General features: G+C 39.5%; 1 protein-coding gene across 14 annotated transcripts in view; it reads right to left on the reverse strand.

Annotated features, from left to right (window-relative positions):
* The window catches only part of MCF2L (MCF.2 cell line derived transforming sequence like), a 173,833-nt gene that overhangs the window by 42,105 nt on the left and 114,115 nt on the right, over positions 1-17,613 (reverse strand). For all 14 annotated transcript variants that reach the window (XM_068926768.1, XM_068926761.1, XM_068926686.1 and 11 more), the window contains one exon: positions 1,018-1,108. In XM_068926768.1, the coding sequence (XP_068782869.1) occupies positions 1,018-1,108 (91 nt within the window). The remainder of the gene's footprint in view (positions 1-1,017; positions 1,109-17,613) is intronic.

The following is a 17,613-nucleotide window of genomic DNA, read 5'->3' on the forward strand; positions in this document are numbered from 1 at the left end:
TGGAGGAATATTGTATCATCATTATATATTCATTCAGGAAAAGTCACATTGTAACAGTAATGTATTACCTCTAAATAAATACATTTTAACATACGATAGACAAACAGTCCATGGATTAAAATGGAGCTACACAAAAATGACATGTATTGATTTTACTTTTATCTTACAGAAATAAAATTTTCAGGGATGAAAAATTAAAGAATAGATGCTTGCAGCTCTGTTCTTCAGCACTTACTGAAAAGATTATAAATACTAATAATTCAAGCCCAGATAATGGGAAAAAAGAAAATCAAACACTTCAACAATATAGCTTGAAGCATGTCTTGAAAAAACATGAATTTACCTCTTCCTACTTGTATGGGTTGGGGGGAAGCAAGCCTTTAAAAATTTACTCTTAAAAACAGTAATTAAAGAGGAGACTGAATGTAACAGTGTGTGTTGAAATCAATTATAATAGGTATGTAAGTTTTTCTTGGTTAAAGGCAACCTTTTTTTCATTCAAACACCACAGGAGTTTTTACACCTGAATGCCTTTCCACAAGCAGTACACTTGCAGGACTCAGTTCCACGGGCACACTATTTAAAATGTAGATGATAACACAAAGCCTGTTACTTTCAGTACAAAACTGTCTTTAAGTCAGGACTCCACGCCTCAACTCTTTCTAAAAAAGAAAGCTCACTTGAACAGTGAAGAGTGGTTCCCAAGCTCTGTGAGATGCAGGTGCAAAGAGCAGGTCCCATCTCGAGGAACAGCATAGTGCACACATGCGCGCATGCATATTCCCAGTGCCTTCGTGGGCTGATGTTCTCAGCCACAGGCTGCATGAAAAGCATATGAGCGACATGTTGCTGGGTCCCAGTTGGTTGGCCCTCAAAAGAATTACTAGATGCTATTCAGGGTCATATTTAACCTAATATTTTGTTGAAGAAATAAGGTGTTTGATATATTTTTATTTATAAGAGAAAGGTTCAGTATAAAAAGATCCCTTTAAGGATTTAATTCAAAGCAGTACTCACTGCTATCCGCAGTATAGAAGCTTTCACAGAGGTCCATTTGTCCTGTCTGCGATCTATGACGAGAATAAATCCAATTCCAGCATCTCGTAAACTAAGTGTGGAGGAGGAAAAAAAGGGAAAAAAAAGAGAGGAAGTTTAGTTAAATATACAGGTAAAACCCATTCTCATTCTCTCACTCAAAAAAAGCATAGTTTGAGCATTAAAAAAAAAAAGAGCTTGACCTTTTTGTGCAGATTCTTCTTTATTTAGCATGTTTACACATGAACATATTCTAGTCACATTAGAAAGATGCAGCAGTCCCAAATATATTCGACAAAGCTTCAAATCATGTTCAAATCATGAACTGTTCTATCCACAAAAGGAAGGTTTTTTTTTTTTTTTTTTTTTTTTTTTTTTACATTTCTTGTACACAGATTATTTCACAAGAAAATAAAACCCATCGAGTCTCCACAGTTTTGGTGCTGATATAATCCATCTTTCATGCTGTTTGCAACAGTATAAATCCAGGATAAAAACAAAGCCATTTTCCTTTTGTGTCTGCTTTTACTCTTCTTTTTGGATTGTCTTCCTCCCTACTACTGTCTAAAACTCATTAAAAATGTAAGTCCTTATGATCATTCCACGAGCCTGATCCGTGCATCTGATTTTCTTACATCCGCCCTGGTTACAAAGTTGTTCTCAGGTATATTCTTACATTCACCAAAACAAAAAATCCCTGCGGCACCTAAAAACTCAAAGTCATAGATTAGAAAAATGAGGTAAGATGCGCTTCCCCGAAATGGAAACATCTGCGAGGCCGATCACGCTCAAATCGTGGCGAAAAGATGACCTGTCTTTTTTCGGCTGCGCTCAGCTGCATGTGCCACAGAGCACAAATGGAGAGAGCAGCTCCTGTTTTGCAACTCCGCATTTAAGCCAATTGTGTAACGCCAGCAGCCGACCTTCCCCGCCCATCACGATCAACATGAAAACGACAAGCCAATACAAGGCAGAGAGAGGTGAATTTGTTATTTTCTGGTAATAAAATAAATATCTGGTAATATTTATATGTACGCTGTGCTTTAATGCCAGTTAAGAATTGGGAACAAAAACCACGCAAACTTCTTATTGCAGGGCCTACAGTTTGTACTGTGCTTCGTTCATGGAAATACTATGTATCGATTTGTTATCATCATACTTTGAGCAAAACCAGCACTAATGAGTGTTAGGATTCCTTATTCAGGACTGAATCATATGAAAATATAAGCTTTGATTTATGATAAGATTACATTGATAGCATAATAATAACAGGATGCCAAAAAAGATGAAAGTGACAGGTATCCAGATGTACCATCTCAAGCTAATCTTCAAAATTAGAAATTTTAATATGATTTATGGTCCAACCCCTCTCCTTTATGCATTGCAAATCCCTCAAATGTATAGGATAAGTATTTAGGGGGAACAAAAACATTCAAGAAAAAAAAAAAAATCAACACATGCTTTCTTTCAAAAAAAGCTAAGCAGTTATTTTACCATAGGAAAATTTTAAAAGCTACCCCTCACTATCTGCATTCAATGCATGTTACTTAACACTTGCCTCTGGGTAGGATTAACAATGATAAACAACATCTGAGTACTTGCCTTGTAAACCCAAATAACCCCTACAGACAAATGGTTTTTTTTTTACATTAGGAATATGCTTACCACTACAGTAAGTTTCACTGGTTTACTAAAGCTCTCCATCTTCCTTCTCTTTCTTTTTTTTTTTTTTTTTTTTTTTTTGAAAGGCACAAGGAAGAGAGAGATCCAGGTTTCTCTTCAGCATCTTCATGTTTCCCATTAAATGTTCCCACTATTTTAACCTTTTGTCACTGAGCAAAATAAAATACTAATAGCAACCGTGATCCAAAATAAGCAGGTGACAAAATGAACTCCTTGGGCCACGCAGCCCTACATGGATGAACGGAATCAAAAAGGTGCTATAACTGTTCCCACAACAGTTCATTGGGGTTTGGGAAAGTTTAAAGACTCTCAAAGAGCTATTCTACATGCTCAACAGAAGCCTTTGGGAGTCCTGAAATTTCTGCACAGTTCCTCATTGCAAAGCATGATCCTGGATCCAACAGAGTATCTAAATATTTGTAAAATATTTCCAGAACCTATTGCAATCCTGCACAACAGGAACAAAATTAAAGCCTCTGAAAGAACATCAATAAGATTCATTTTCAGGGCAAAGCAGCCAACTTCAAACCATACACACTCTCTTAATATAGATTACTTTTTAAAAAAAATAAATAAATAATGAAGTGCTGTATTCTGAACCTGTCACTGAGTTTTGTAGGCCACTCAGCAAAATATAGTCCATTAATAGCAAGGCTTAAGCCAACATTTGAAAGATATTTTGGCACCCCACTAATGTTATCAGATCATACAGAATGAGACGAAAGACAGGGAAGCACGGAGGAAAAAAAAGTGAAATACCTCCAACTTGTTACCAGAAAATATTAGAAAGGTAACACCTGCTTTCACCTGTCAAACTGCTCCTAAGCTTAGGATTGTTACTTCAGATGCTCTTGACAACAGGTAACTTGACAACAGCATTGTGTTTCAAAGGACTGGCTACTGAGTCTGGGATCCAGATCCAGCGAGGGTAGGCAAGTGGCAAACAGAACGAAGACATTATGAACAGTAAGGTTGAGACCATTATGAAGATGGCAAAGTCCATATTCAAGAGCCAGTATACACTGGAAGGAGGTCTGTCTGCTAGCACAACCTTGCTCCACTGCCCTCTGTCTTCCCGTGCCACACACCCCTGCATACATATTTACGAACTGATCTGCAAGACCCTTCTCCTTCAGTGCACAGGATGAATGGTGATCCGGTAAAAAGCAAGTATGCAACATTTCTTTGCATCCTGATTGCACTGTGGGTGCCACTGGTCCCTCTTTACCTCAATCGTATTCAAAACATTCATTCCAAGTATTCATTCCCTCTTTTTTTCCTCCTTCCCCCCCCCTCCACCCCTGCCTTGCTATATTTGCTCAAGAGTCTTGATTTTGGCTTCCACAATCTGCATCTCAGGAGAAGCATGCTCTGATGGACACAGCCTGTTCCCTCTCATCAGGCTTCACCTCATGCCTCGTTCCAGTTCTGTGTTGCACACAGATCAGCAGCCTAGCCCAGGTCATCTAATTTATCCATCTCGCTCTCCAATAAACAGGTCATCACCACCCTCATTTGTCTCTTGAACCATTATCATGCCTCCCTGCCTTGTCCCAAGCATAGCTCGGAAGCTGTCACACTACGAGCACCAGTGACCAAATCAGTTCTCGTGCCTCCCTTCCTGAATATCCCAGGCCCCTCATCATCCAACCTAAGCCTCCCTTAGCCTATGCTCCACTCAGTCTCTCAGTATTTTCCCTTGGGCAGACACTTCCCTTCAGTGCGGTCCTGCCCGCAGGTTGCCTCGGCAGCTTGCCCACACTGCCCGCTATCAACAGAAGGCACCTGCACCCCACGAGACAGCCTTCTACTCGCAGCCCTGATAGCTCACCTAGGTCCAGAGCAGCTCACCTAGGTCCAGAGCAGCTCACCTAGGTCCAGAGCAGCTCACCTAGGTCCAGAGCAGCTCACCTAGGTCCAGAGCAGCTCACCTAGGTCCAGAGCAGCTCACCTAGGTCCAGAGCAGCTCACCTAGGTCCAGAGCAGCTCACCTAGGTCCAGAGCAGCTCACCTAGGTCCAGAGCAGCTCACCTAGGTCCAGAGCAGCTCACCTAGGTCCAGAGCAGCTCACCTAGGTCCAGAGCAGCTCACCTAGGTCCAGAGCAGCTCACCTAGGTCCAGAGCAGCTCACCTAGGTCCAGAGCAGCTCACCTAGGTCCAGAGCAGCTCACCTTGCAACCACAAAGAAGCCCCTCCTCAGTCACCAGATGAAGCATGTGTAGCATGACAGTTTTAACCACAGACTCAAGTAGCTACTGAGCATCAGTGACCTGGGATTTAGGCAGATTTTTCCTCAAGAAATTTCCTTGACACAAAGGCCATCGTTCTTATAAACGTCAAGTCCCTGAGTCCTTGCCCAACGGATGGAGACACTTGAGCTTCTTGAACAAAGGGCTGTTTGAATGTTTGAAAAGCACAATGGATTGTCCCTAGCCTCTCGGGGAACAACTCGACTATTTTAGTCAAACACTAAAACAAAAACTCAGGTACGATACTACAAATGGAGGGAAAACTTGTCAGAGTTATAAATGACTGGAAATTGAACCTTACAGTGGGGAACAGCAGACAGCCTTAACAGAATCACCTGCCTATTAAGGTTTCTTGACACTTCCCTTAAAAACTCTAATTTTTTTTTATTTTTTAAATACAGAAACTTGTATCCGGTGTACTTTCTGAAAGATAATTTATAAGGTTGTAATTCAAATTTAGTATTTCCTTCCTGTTTCCCTCCTAATACACACACACACAAATATATCATAGGATAAGTTCTGTTCTTCTGTTTATTCCCAAGCACAAAGAACAGAACATTTTTAGAAAGGCAGAGAAACAATTCATGTTATGCAGGGAACATGTCTGGCAGACTTACAAAGGCCAGGTCAGAAAGGCAGAAAGCAGGGGAAGGGGAACAGTGGCCACAGAGGAAAGATAATGGGAGAAAATACAACAGAAGGTAGACTATCTGCTCAGTCCCCTCCTGCCTTAGGGGACTAGTGTAATACCGGTTGGAGGAAGAGGTTAAAGAACCTTCCCAACAAGCACTGACTTCTCAAGTGTAGAGCAATAACCGAGTTTTCCTCTTAGCGACGCCTCAACTTTAGATTACGGTGACATCTCCCTTCTTTGTCTTGTTTGCAAGACTTATGATCTCATGTACCTGGGGGAAAGGGTGGGAAAGCTTATAGAACATAGGATTGCAGAAAGAAACTTCCCTCTGGGGTTTGTGGAAGCAATTACACAGTCATCATCTGAAAGATCCTTGCATTTCTCCAAGGTATGGGTGGTGACAACTGCTAAACGAGTAAGTTCCTCCTGCTTTTACACTGCTGGATGAAAACTGCTTGCATACATCGCTCTCTACTACAAACAAAACAAATCTTCAGGTTTGCCACAGTGATTTGATAATGGATGTTTGAAATTCAGGGCAGCATTTTGGACTAAATAGTTTGTGCTTACTAAAGACTGAATTTCATTCTTAAAGTTTTATTATTAAATAGTAGGTTTACATTGCACTCAAGACTGTTCCTCACCTTAACTACCTCTGCCTTACACTCAAATTAGCTAGAAACTCTTGCTTTCAAGAGTCAAACAACTGTTTTGATGATAGGACTTCAGTAGCACTCAGTGAGGAACATTGACCGGAGCACCAATCTGCAGGCAAGTCACCTCATCATAAAGTTGCTGAAGCTCTCTTTAGATCCCTAATACCACCCACTTTTACAGCTCACTCACTCACTGTAGCTCATTGCTGAGATACTCACACTGTTGTGAAAGATGTGCAGTCTCAGACTGCACACAAATTCTGGCTGTTTTTCTGGCATACAACATGCAGGTCTAGGTCAACCATGGAGTTGGCCCATCTGCCCAGCATTGGCTATACTACTGTACCACAAATCGCAAATATACAAGATGTGGTGGCAGATAGTCTTAGGAATGATATTGCCCATCCTGCCCATACAGCAGTTAAGTTTGTGGTTGGGCATGCCACAGGAGTTGTGTGGACCAGCTGTTTTTAAAGCCTTCTAAAAGTTTAATCTCAAAGGTAGACTTGCATACAGTGCAGAACAAAACAAGTTTGAGCTCAAACAGGTTCAGCATAAAAATGAAGATATCCCAGTAGCCTGAGCACTGGGCAAATTAACATTTTGCACAAAATGCGCTCCCATCATGCTCCCACTGATAAAAATGCTTCCAGAAGCTATCACTCTTCGCAGCCAGAAATTATCCTATATTCAATCATCAGAAGACAAGTTATAGTAATCAAGAACAGCATCCTCTATTACTTGGCTTCAGAACGGGCTATTGGAAACCAGACAATAACTAGCAAAGTTACGGTTTCCCAAGAGAATCTTTGCATCCTACACTTTAAGAGGCATTTCAACTGATTGAACCTGAGCTACTTCAAAGATCGCTTCTCCATCTCTCCTACTGTTGCCAAAGATGCCTTCCTTCCAAGGTGAAAGCGGGAGAAGATAATTCTCTCCTACTCATAAATGTTTCACAGATATAAAAATGAACCCATTAATGCCTTTGGCATGGAATGAAAGCAGGAAAAAAAGCACATCTCCTGAAGCATACAAAGGCTAATAAGACGACATATGGTGAAGAACACGGTATTAATAAAGCAAGATAGAAGTCTCTACTACAGCAACTATGAAAAGAAACAATTCAGCTAAGTCCTATGGTGCCAGGAACCAAATTGACTAAGTTACCAGTCACGTTACTAGTTTTATACTGGCCTCCTAGCAAAGAAAAGGGCAGCAACAACTCACCTGGCATAGCCGTGCCCACATCTCCCCTCCTCGCATCCCTTATGTAGGCTAACCAAGGCTTCTAATCAATGACTAGGTAAGTGCTAGAGGATGCAATCTTTCCTACAGCAGAAGAATGCAATGGTTTAACAAAAAAAAGTTAAAATTCAATTGTAAGATTAACAAGATCTAGTACCCAGGCACAATTAGATTTACAGCAGTTTCACTTTCCTATATTTCTTGATTGCTTATTATTCTAAAGGCTACTTTTAAACAGTTTCAAAACTGACCAATTTATCCATTTAATTCCACTATCAAATCCACCAGCCGGCTATTTAAAAAAAAAAAAAATCCCCAGATTTCTTACTTTTTCCTCATTTTGAGAGGTGTTTTACTTACTAATTTTAAAATATAGTTATACTTGCTTAGATCTTTGAGTATTTTAATATTATGATAGCTTCTTTCTCACCATCCAAAATGAGACAAAGATATTGAAGATCTCAACCTCAGTAATCACTGTCTCTAAGGAGAATAAAAGTTTTGTGTTTTCTTGAGCAAATGATGGAAATAAGAGGATATTCCATGCTCCACAAAGCTCTGATTTGAAAGCTTCAGATATCACAGGCTTTTACAGCTACATAATTCACAGCTGCAGAAGGCCCAAGATCAAAGCAATTTACAGATAGCACTGAAAGAAGACTGTAAATCGGACATTGTTTGAGCTTTACATTGAACAATGAACTTTCTAGATTCAACTGCTAAAGGGAGCTTGTAGGTTTTAAACACTGTATCTATGCTGAACACTGCTTTGTAACGCTGCTGGTAGTTGAAACCTTACTCACGTATTTTCTAAAAACCTGTATTTAAAGAATTACTTTAAAGGGTTCATTTGAGGAACAGGCAGGAACATAAAAAGAGTTTCAATTTGATATTTTATAATCCTTTATAACACCAATATTACACATGATATGCCAAATTGACTGCGTAAACACACAAATCAAAATGGCTCACACACCTAACAAAAGTTGGAAGCGTTTTAACAGATGGAAAGTGCTACTTTCCAACTAAATACATTTGCTATAAACTAGTACACTTTAAAATTGCATTTGCTGTTTTCATGACAGAAGTTTGCATAAGTATCAAAATATTGGTGTGAAAAAAGTAATCTTCAAAAAAAATACATAGAATGAAAACATTTTCCCAAAGATACAATTGCGTTGTAACGTGATGGCATTCGATGGATTAGACAAAAAAATCGCAGTTTAGCGCCAAAGATGTGTATGCGTGACTAATTGAGGTCAGTGAAAAAATCACACACCCCTGAGAACAGAATTTCTCTTAAGAATCACAACATTTAGGAACAGCCAGGTAAAACTCTTCAGCTATCTAGCAGGTCTTCAGAGCTCCTAAAGTAAACTAGCATGACATTTCAGTTTGAATCAAACTGTGGGCCTGACATCTCAGCCTGGGTTCCCCCAAGAATCACTCTCAGCTGAAGTGCCTAACCAGACTATGAAACATCAATTCTTATTCCAGCAATGTTTATGAGAGAAATCTATGCAAGAGCAGCCTCTAGTGGTCTGCTCAAAATCACTGAATGCCAAGTAAAAATGATTATATAAAGCTGCTGGCATTAATAGTTGCATTTCACCACGCACAGCTTATTTTGCAATGCCCTGCAACAGGAATGTGTAAGGAAGCCTTACATGCAAGGAAGAAGGCAGCACTTCTCATCGATTTTTATGTTTAAAATCAGATTTGAAACAGATTGCTTTCCCCTCCAGAGTAAAACTAAATCAAAATGGATAAAACAACAGGCACACTATATCACCCCCATTCTCATTCTACACTGGAATCCTGTGATTAGATTAACTTTTAAATGTGCATGCAAAAAAACCCCAGCCTTTGGGCTTTATCTTTACTTTGGTTTTGATGCTACTCCCTTCCCTTCGGAGAAATAGATGAAGCTGCAGGGGAAAAAAGGAAATCTGAACTTTTGTGTTGGAGCTGAACCTGTTCAAGGTTCTCATGATTAGATAAGCCTCAGATAAGAGGTTTTACCTCTTTCCCCTCCCTTCCCCTATGCACTGTTTTCTTCTTCCATCTCCTTGTTCCAGCTGACCGTCCTTAATCTTATTCCTGAGTGTACCACTGATGAAAACTTCATCTGCTCCCTCTCCTATTACACTCACTGTTGGTTTCAGCTGTTATGAATTCATGCACCAAGTACTCCTGAAAAAACACATGCTGTATTTCAACTCTCTCAGAATTGGGGCATCATCAGATGCACTAAACTGAGTGATCACAGGATCTCCTAAAAGGACCATGGCCCAGAATGCCACCTGTGGCTAATCCAATCCAACCCAATCTCGCATTGTTTATTTTGACTCTGAAAATCCTTCAATTACCACAGGACTGTGATAGCAACACTTCACTGCATCTACTCCCAAAACAAGAGCCTACAAGGAAGATGGGCTACTACTATTAGAGACATACTACAGATGAGGCAAGTGACTACTAACTGGTGACTAGGATAGCTGCTCTTAAGCCTTGGTCTCAAAGGAAACCAAAGGTCTTTATCCTGCACAGCAGAACAGGCCCCTTGAAATTGTGTGATACAAGTCCAAATGCAGTCGCTTGAGGCACTTCTCCCTCATGCAATGCTTCGTACGTTCCTTAGCCAAATTAGCAGCATTGGCACACACTTCATTTATTTAAGTATTTACACTGATTCATATAGCATACCAGTCCCATTTCTCTTTTCCCTACCCACTCGGCTTCAGAGATGCTAGTATCGGTATCTCCCTTCACTGGTCCCTATAGCTCTTCCCCGTTATTTCCTAGGCTACCCTGTATCCTCAAAACAGCCTCTTTCTAACTTTCAAGCCAATGGCACCTTAAAAATATATAGTTTATATATATATAAAACTGATTGGATATAGTAATGCTGGCTATATTCCTATCATATACGCTGACATCCTTTCTGCTCTAAAAAGCTTTTGCTGTAAGGAGGGAGCTGAGGGAACGCAGCCAACACTATAAATTAGAACTAAAGTGACCAGGCATCATCATCAAGCTGCGCTTCCACCACACACACCAATTTCCTTTCTGTGGTACCTGTCAGCTTTTTTTTTTTTTTTTTTTTTTTTAAATATGGTAACTTAGTAAGTTTTACCCCACTGAAGAATCCCACAGACTAAAATCAGAATGGCTCAGCTGAATTTCTACAGGTAAAAGAAATAATCCTTCAGTGACAGTTATTGCTTAACACACTCCCTTTTAGAGTGTGAAATTCACTGAAGAAATATTTTAAAGGAAAAATTTTCATATTCTAAGCAGAAAACTGAGTATAAGTTCTTCAGACCACACAAAAGCAGTTTTATAAGAACTGTTTGAAGAAATACAACAATTCTGAACACTCATTTAGGCTTAACTACAGATGGCTGAAGTAGGCCACGTTATCCTTGAGGGACTATTAAGGATAAATAGGTCAGCAAAGGCAAACGTGCTCTATGCTAGTTAAACTTCAGTAAATATGAGCAGAAAGCCTGCATATCCTAGTTTTAGAATTAGGAAGTCAGACTCCATAAACACATTTTTTTGAGCTATTGAGAATTATGGTATTTCCAATACACATATTTCCAATATTCTTCAGGAATCATTAAATGCCAAAGGATTGACACAACCTTATCTGTAATGCTGCGTATTGTGTTTTGGAAAGGCGAGTTCCTACTGAAATAGGTGTAGAGAACATTTATCTGAGAGAACAAGGGAATTAAAAGCCTTCTGAGAGAATCTAACTCATTTAAGCAAAGAAGCCACTGCTGATGCACATATCGAGTAAAGGAAAGCATGCTGATGCACAAAAGTTATCTAGATACATTAAAGGGCAGAAAATCTATTCAAGCTAAACAAGCAGGAATAAGCTGAAGTTTAATATAATGTTGGTATACCATTCAGGCAGTGTGACCCCTACATAATACATCCTACATTTTTTTCTTCTAAAGCTTTTTCACTTTTATGGTCACAATTAACATTGATGTCACGGCTCCTTAGGTAACCCCTATTAGATGCTGGATTCAAGTTGTTTTTGTGTCTTATTCCCTGCCACCCCCCTCCCCCATCCCTGCTTAATTAAAACATGCCATCAATGAGGCAAACATGCAATACTCATGAACTGGTATGTCAACTCAAAGCATGTTACAGATACTCCTTTAGCATGGCCATAGAAAACATAACTGAGTATTTTCTAAACTTTATTAAATACACAGCTTAAAATGTTGTTTTCCCAAAAAACACCTATCTCTGAATTAAGCATGCTGAAGGACTTCATTACTTTGAAAATCATGCAGTCATTTGGGGCTGGTGGATGTACCTAAGAAAAAAGGGAAGGCAAGCAACCTTGCTCCCTTGACAGAGGGAGTAATGAAACACATCTGAAGTCCAGTTCCACTCCTCTTTTGCATCCTCAGTTGCCTCTCTGTATCATTTATTGACACTCCTGAGTTGTAGGGAACGTTCCACACTGTTTATAAGATTTGCAGAAATTGTACCACTTTTAGAAGATGCTTGAACCATAGGTTCAAGCTGAGCACTTTGTAATCCAGTCTGCTGGGAATTGATCTGGTAAATTACCAGTGGGGGCTGCTTCCTAAAGGCAATGAACCAGCCTTAACTTCAGCGTCTCTTTTCAGAGGTGCAAAACATACCAAAGACCATAAAACTGTACCTACAGGATTTGTAAACTCAGTGCTTAGCTTGCTAGCCCAGAAATTGCTCCTCAAAATGGCAGGAAGACAAACCAACTAACACCTCATCCATCACTCAGGATTAGAGGGTACTCAGGTTTTACTGGACAGTGCATTATGATCTTAATTTTCTTAAAATAGGAGAAGGAAGTATTAAGTAAGTCACCAAAAATAAAGACAGATAGGCAAGGAGAAAAAAAAGGAAAGTAGTGTGTTAAATTCTGAATATTAGACTGGACTAATGAAAGCTCCTGCATGGGGTACAGAATTTTAGTAATTAATTTTCACAGTTTTACAATGCTCAATTTACCGTGTCTCCTTACCAGATTAATTTTACCTCTGGACAGTGCATCATCTCTACAGAGCTTAGATACTTCTCAAATCCTCTAAGCCTTGAAAGAGTAAGTGGAATTTAAGAAATAGAAAGACTTTGCCTGTACAGGAATAAGATTTAAGACTTCATAAGGTGGACATCATAACAGATGTAAAACGTTCCAAATCCAAACCCAGTAAAAATTCAGACAGTCTAAGTTTGACCCAATCTCGTCAAACTAGGTTTTCGACAAAAAAGGTTCAGAATACTACTTAATTTTCAGATTCTTACTTAAACATAAGCCTTTGCATTTCCTTTCTGCTTACAGGAACATGAGGCATTTACAACGGCTTGGCAGCTGTGCTCTGAGAAAGAAAGGGCACACACAGTATGACAGATTTTGCTAGAAGTCCTGGGATGTCCTCACTGAAGAATTTGAGGGGCTGCCAAGGTAACAGCAGGATATGGGTTCCACATCTTTAGCCTGAATTGTGATCTGACAAAGAGGAGAACATGGAAATGAAAAACAGCTGACAGAAGTAGACACTGAAGCTGCAAAACTGTTGCTCAGTGTGTCAGTGCAAACTGTCAGGGGGTCTGCTTTTTGGCATGTTTCACCCGTTACGTGGTGATGTCCACCTCTGGTACTCTGTAAAGGAAAAGTAGTTAACTCTTAGCTAGTGGAGGGCAGCTTATTTACTTTGCAGATAAATGAGGTAACACAGGCAGATGCTCTCCCACACTGGCTCTTCACAAGGTCAGCTTGGATCCAGAAGGATTTATGAGCTCAAACACAGCATTACCTAAAAATGGCCGCGCTCACTTCCAGAGCACAGTGGTGAGTTTAAGCTAATGAGACCGGACAGACCTGAGCTAGCTCTGTGCTCTCCAGTGCTCCTCACGTCAAGGACGTTTGTCAGCTTCAGCTGGGTTACGTTAGCTAAATCCACCTCTTCATGCTTTGCTGCATCCAAGCTAATGGAGTCGTCTTGGACCTGAACACACTGGAAAGCTTAGCAGAGACATCTCTTTCTCAGTTTTCCAGGTAACCCCAGTCTCCCGTTATCCCAGATGATAGAGAATGGGTGGAGTTAATAAAGAAGGGCTTACCTGAAGCTTGGTTTTAAAAGCTCTGTTGTTACGTTTGCTATCGGAGATTAATGCTTTCTGAGATTATCTGTTCTGTTACACTGCTTGGACAGGATTTCTCCCTAATTTCAAACACCAGATGGTATCACAAACAACAGAATTTCTTAGAACACCAGACAGTTTTCAAGAATTTATAAACCATTAGTATCCTAAAGAGGAGGACATTTTCCTGAACAGGAAACTAACAGGGACAACTTTCAAAACAGGAAATAGCAGAAGATGACAAGTTAACCTGAGATATGCTTAAGATCATGCTGTAGGACAGAAGTACGTTACAAAAAGAGGCTGTACAAGGCTTATTTCTGAATACAAGTATAAAAGGCCTGTATATTACATTTAATAAGCAGCACAGGACTCAACTGGCTATCAAAAGGTGTTCTGAATTTTCTAACCTAGATTATTTCTCATTTCTTCCAAAAGGAGCTTCCTGTTTAAAAGTCAGTATTACACATGTAAAATTTTAATTTTCCAGTCTCTTGTGACAACAAGAATTTTATCTTGCTTTCTTTGTTCAAAAATGAACCTATAATATCAGAGAAGTGCATTAAAACCATACCCTTTTGTTCTCTCATACAGAATATTATCTGATTGCACTAGAAAGTGCTAGTTTACTAGAAACAAAATCATATGTTTGAATATCTGATATCCTGACTTTTTTTTTTAAACTGCTGCTGTTATCTATTAATTTCTTTTTTACTACGTCCTCTTCATATTCATATTCCCAGAATGCGTGTAACACTGCTAATAAAACATGTTTATGTGACAGCTGTAGTGGATGGAAATAATATATATTAACACTTGCCTTCAGGGCTCATCACAGATCTTAAAAGCCTATTTACGAGGATGAAAAGGAAGAGGAATAAATACTTTCAAACAAGAATCAAAAAAAGAAGAGAATATCGAATGCCCTGAAATCACTTCTTAAGGGTACATTGGGCAGTCAATTTGAGGAGCCCATTCCAGATCTGAATGGAATATTCCACTCTTTGCTCACCTGGGATGAGGAGGTACATCCCACAGATGCCTTCCCCACTCTGCAGGAGGAATGATTGATGCTCTGCATGAAGGTCTTCAGATATTTATTTGACTATGCAGAGAACCTTGTCCTGCCTTACCTACTCTTCCTAAACAGCTCAGTGGCAATACCCATAGGACTCACCCTGTGAAAACAAGCAGCAGTAGACCACCTTCTCTGCAGGCTCTACAGGAATCAGACTAGCTATGGGGATGTTACAACACGTCCTCGAAGCATCTCAGATGGATGCACAATTTTGGCTCACTATTCTCTGCTGAAACTCAGTTTGCTACAGATACTTTAATTTAAAGAGCCCAATACTTACAGATGCTGACCTACATATGTAAATTTATTCAGCAATACCACTGAAAAAACTATTACATCTAAGTATTCATCCACAGGAATTAAAGTGTTTGTACAAATTCAACATTTTAGTTACAATATTCTTCCTAGAAAGTACTGTCCTAAGTACATTACACACTGCCATGGATTCTCTTTCTCTCATCTTGGGTAATATATGTATAAAGCCAGAAATTAATTGACCTAAGCAAAAACATTCTCAGTAAGAGAATCCTCACCTTTTAAATAAAATTTCATTTTGTACTGTAACAAAAAAATATCAGTAGCTGTTAAAAGGAAAAACCTGCTTCATAAGTGTTATATGTATACCTATGTAACATGGCTCTCTACTCTCTAGGAGTTCTAAAAGGATTAGTTTTAATCTTCTGTTTTCTGGAGTTCTCATCTCAGACCATTTTTTTTTCCTGATACAATAGCGATCTTTAAATACACATGGTACACGATCATTGTCCATCACTCCTGTACAGAATATTTTGAGATTATTACAGACCACAAACTGGAAGTTGTACTTTATCCAGTAAGCTATAGAATATGCATTGTTGCAATGCTAAAAATATCCACTCCAGAGAGATTGTTCAGTTTTCTATTTAATGAAATAGAGTTGCATCAAGGTTAGCAGAGAATCTGAAATTTAAAAGAACTCCCCTTCTGCTGTCTCCTTTCCTAACTTCCTCGCGTATCTAGGCATTTACCTATCACTACAGATACCAACACCTCAGCTATTTGCATTATTCTAGTACTTGGCCATTTAAGTTGGTAATCTACGTTGGTAGTCCATTTCTAAGCACAAGGTGCTCCATGAGACATTTAACTCTTCACAATTAAAGATCACTATAAAAAAAGAGACAAGGGAAACTTTGCACAGGAAAAGCTTGTGAAACCCACGCTGTTTAGACAGTACAGCACAGTAACACAAGAAGAAGGAACAACGTCACGTTTAGACCTGTCAAGGCAGAGGGAAACCTAAAGATGCGTTAAGAGGTTTGGGTTTTCCTCTTCCGACAGAGTCCAAGGCCAGTTTTATTATCAAGACTTTTACTGGTACTTCTTTCACTTGAGGACAAAACTTGTTGCACACCGACTGATGCTAGCACTAAGATTTGCTATACCTGAAAGCGTTTTATTGGGTAAACTAGACTGGAGAACACAGAAAGGTCCTTTCTTATAGGGCTCTTAGCAGCATATGGGCAGAACGTTGCCATTCCCACAAAATACCATTTCCCTTAGTGTATGGTAGCAGGCAGGCAGGCAAACAGTGAGTTTTGAGTTACTGCTGCCAACCTCTTGCTGTGAGCAGGAATCTCGTCCCGGGCCAAGTGGCACAAATAGCCTAGCATGCTCTCTGAGGAACTGTTAGGGGTCCAGACATGTTCATGATCCTCGGAGCTTTTCGTGGAAGTCTGATTCACTCTGAGTCAGTCAGAACAGCCAAAAGACAAGAGTCGGGTGTTTCATAAGCTAAATGATACTGATCAGGACAACATATTCTAGGCATAAAAGCTCTGGGCTATTTTTATCCTTCCTGTAAATCCGTATACTGTCGGCCTTTTTCATAAGCTCAGAAAATAAACAAATGATTAACTGCCTCCACTTCTCCCAAAAGCAGTTTCCAAAGCATGCAGAACAGTCTTTAAAATGTTACCCCTTGAAAACGAAGATGACAGCACAACTCCTACCTTAGGATAGCCTAACACCATTAAAAAAAACAGCATTAGAAATACCAAAATTCAAGGTAAACTACTGCCCATCTTTGGAGAATATGCTGCCAATGATCTATTATGAGCAAAACATATTGTATATGGGGATGTATGCTGACACCTAGTTAGTGACATTTCTGCAGTTCATTTTTTCTATAAATCTACACAAGGGCTTACAAACAAAATTTTATATTATATGCCTGTAATACCACTAGCGAAGATGTCTGGGATGCCTTCAGGCCCTTGCAAATACAGTGATACTCAGCCACAAAAAGGTACCAATTCTATCCGTATTTTAAAAATGGCTTTAACATTTCGGTTTGAAATTTGAAAAAAAAAAATCAGGTTATAACCTAAAATATTATGTTTCCTCTAGCTAATAATCTTACTATTCATATCTAGCCAGCTACTGTCTCTTTAGTTTACACAGAAGAGTAGTCTCTCTTTCTTTAGAAAGAGATTACAGACACAAGAAAAAAATATCCCACAAGAACCGCTGAAACTTAAGAAATGCCACTTTGGTTAAGAACGCCTAGGATAATTATTGGAGGGTAGGAGAAACGAGGAGAAAAACCTCCAACAGATCTGTTCCTAGATGCTGTTCCTAGATTGGTAAAAACATGCTCAAATCTGTTCCTAGATTGGTAAAAACATGCTCTTGCCAAACCACTCAGTGACACCCCTGCACCAGATGCTGTTTGCTCTGATGAGAACTTCTCACATAAACCCCATCCTGTGAAGGAGTTCAATGGGCCAGGATAAAGCAAACTGCCAAGGACTTTCCAAAGGAGGAGCAGGTGTGAATTTGCTTGAATTATTTGTAATAAGCATTTAAGACACTATCAAGGGAGGTTTAGCACCACAC

The sequence above is a fragment of the Struthio camelus genome, chromosome 1, assembly GCF_040807025.1.
Source record: "Struthio camelus isolate bStrCam1 chromosome 1, bStrCam1.hap1, whole genome shotgun sequence".
Taxonomy (NCBI): domain Eukaryota; kingdom Metazoa; phylum Chordata; class Aves; order Struthioniformes; family Struthionidae; genus Struthio; species Struthio camelus.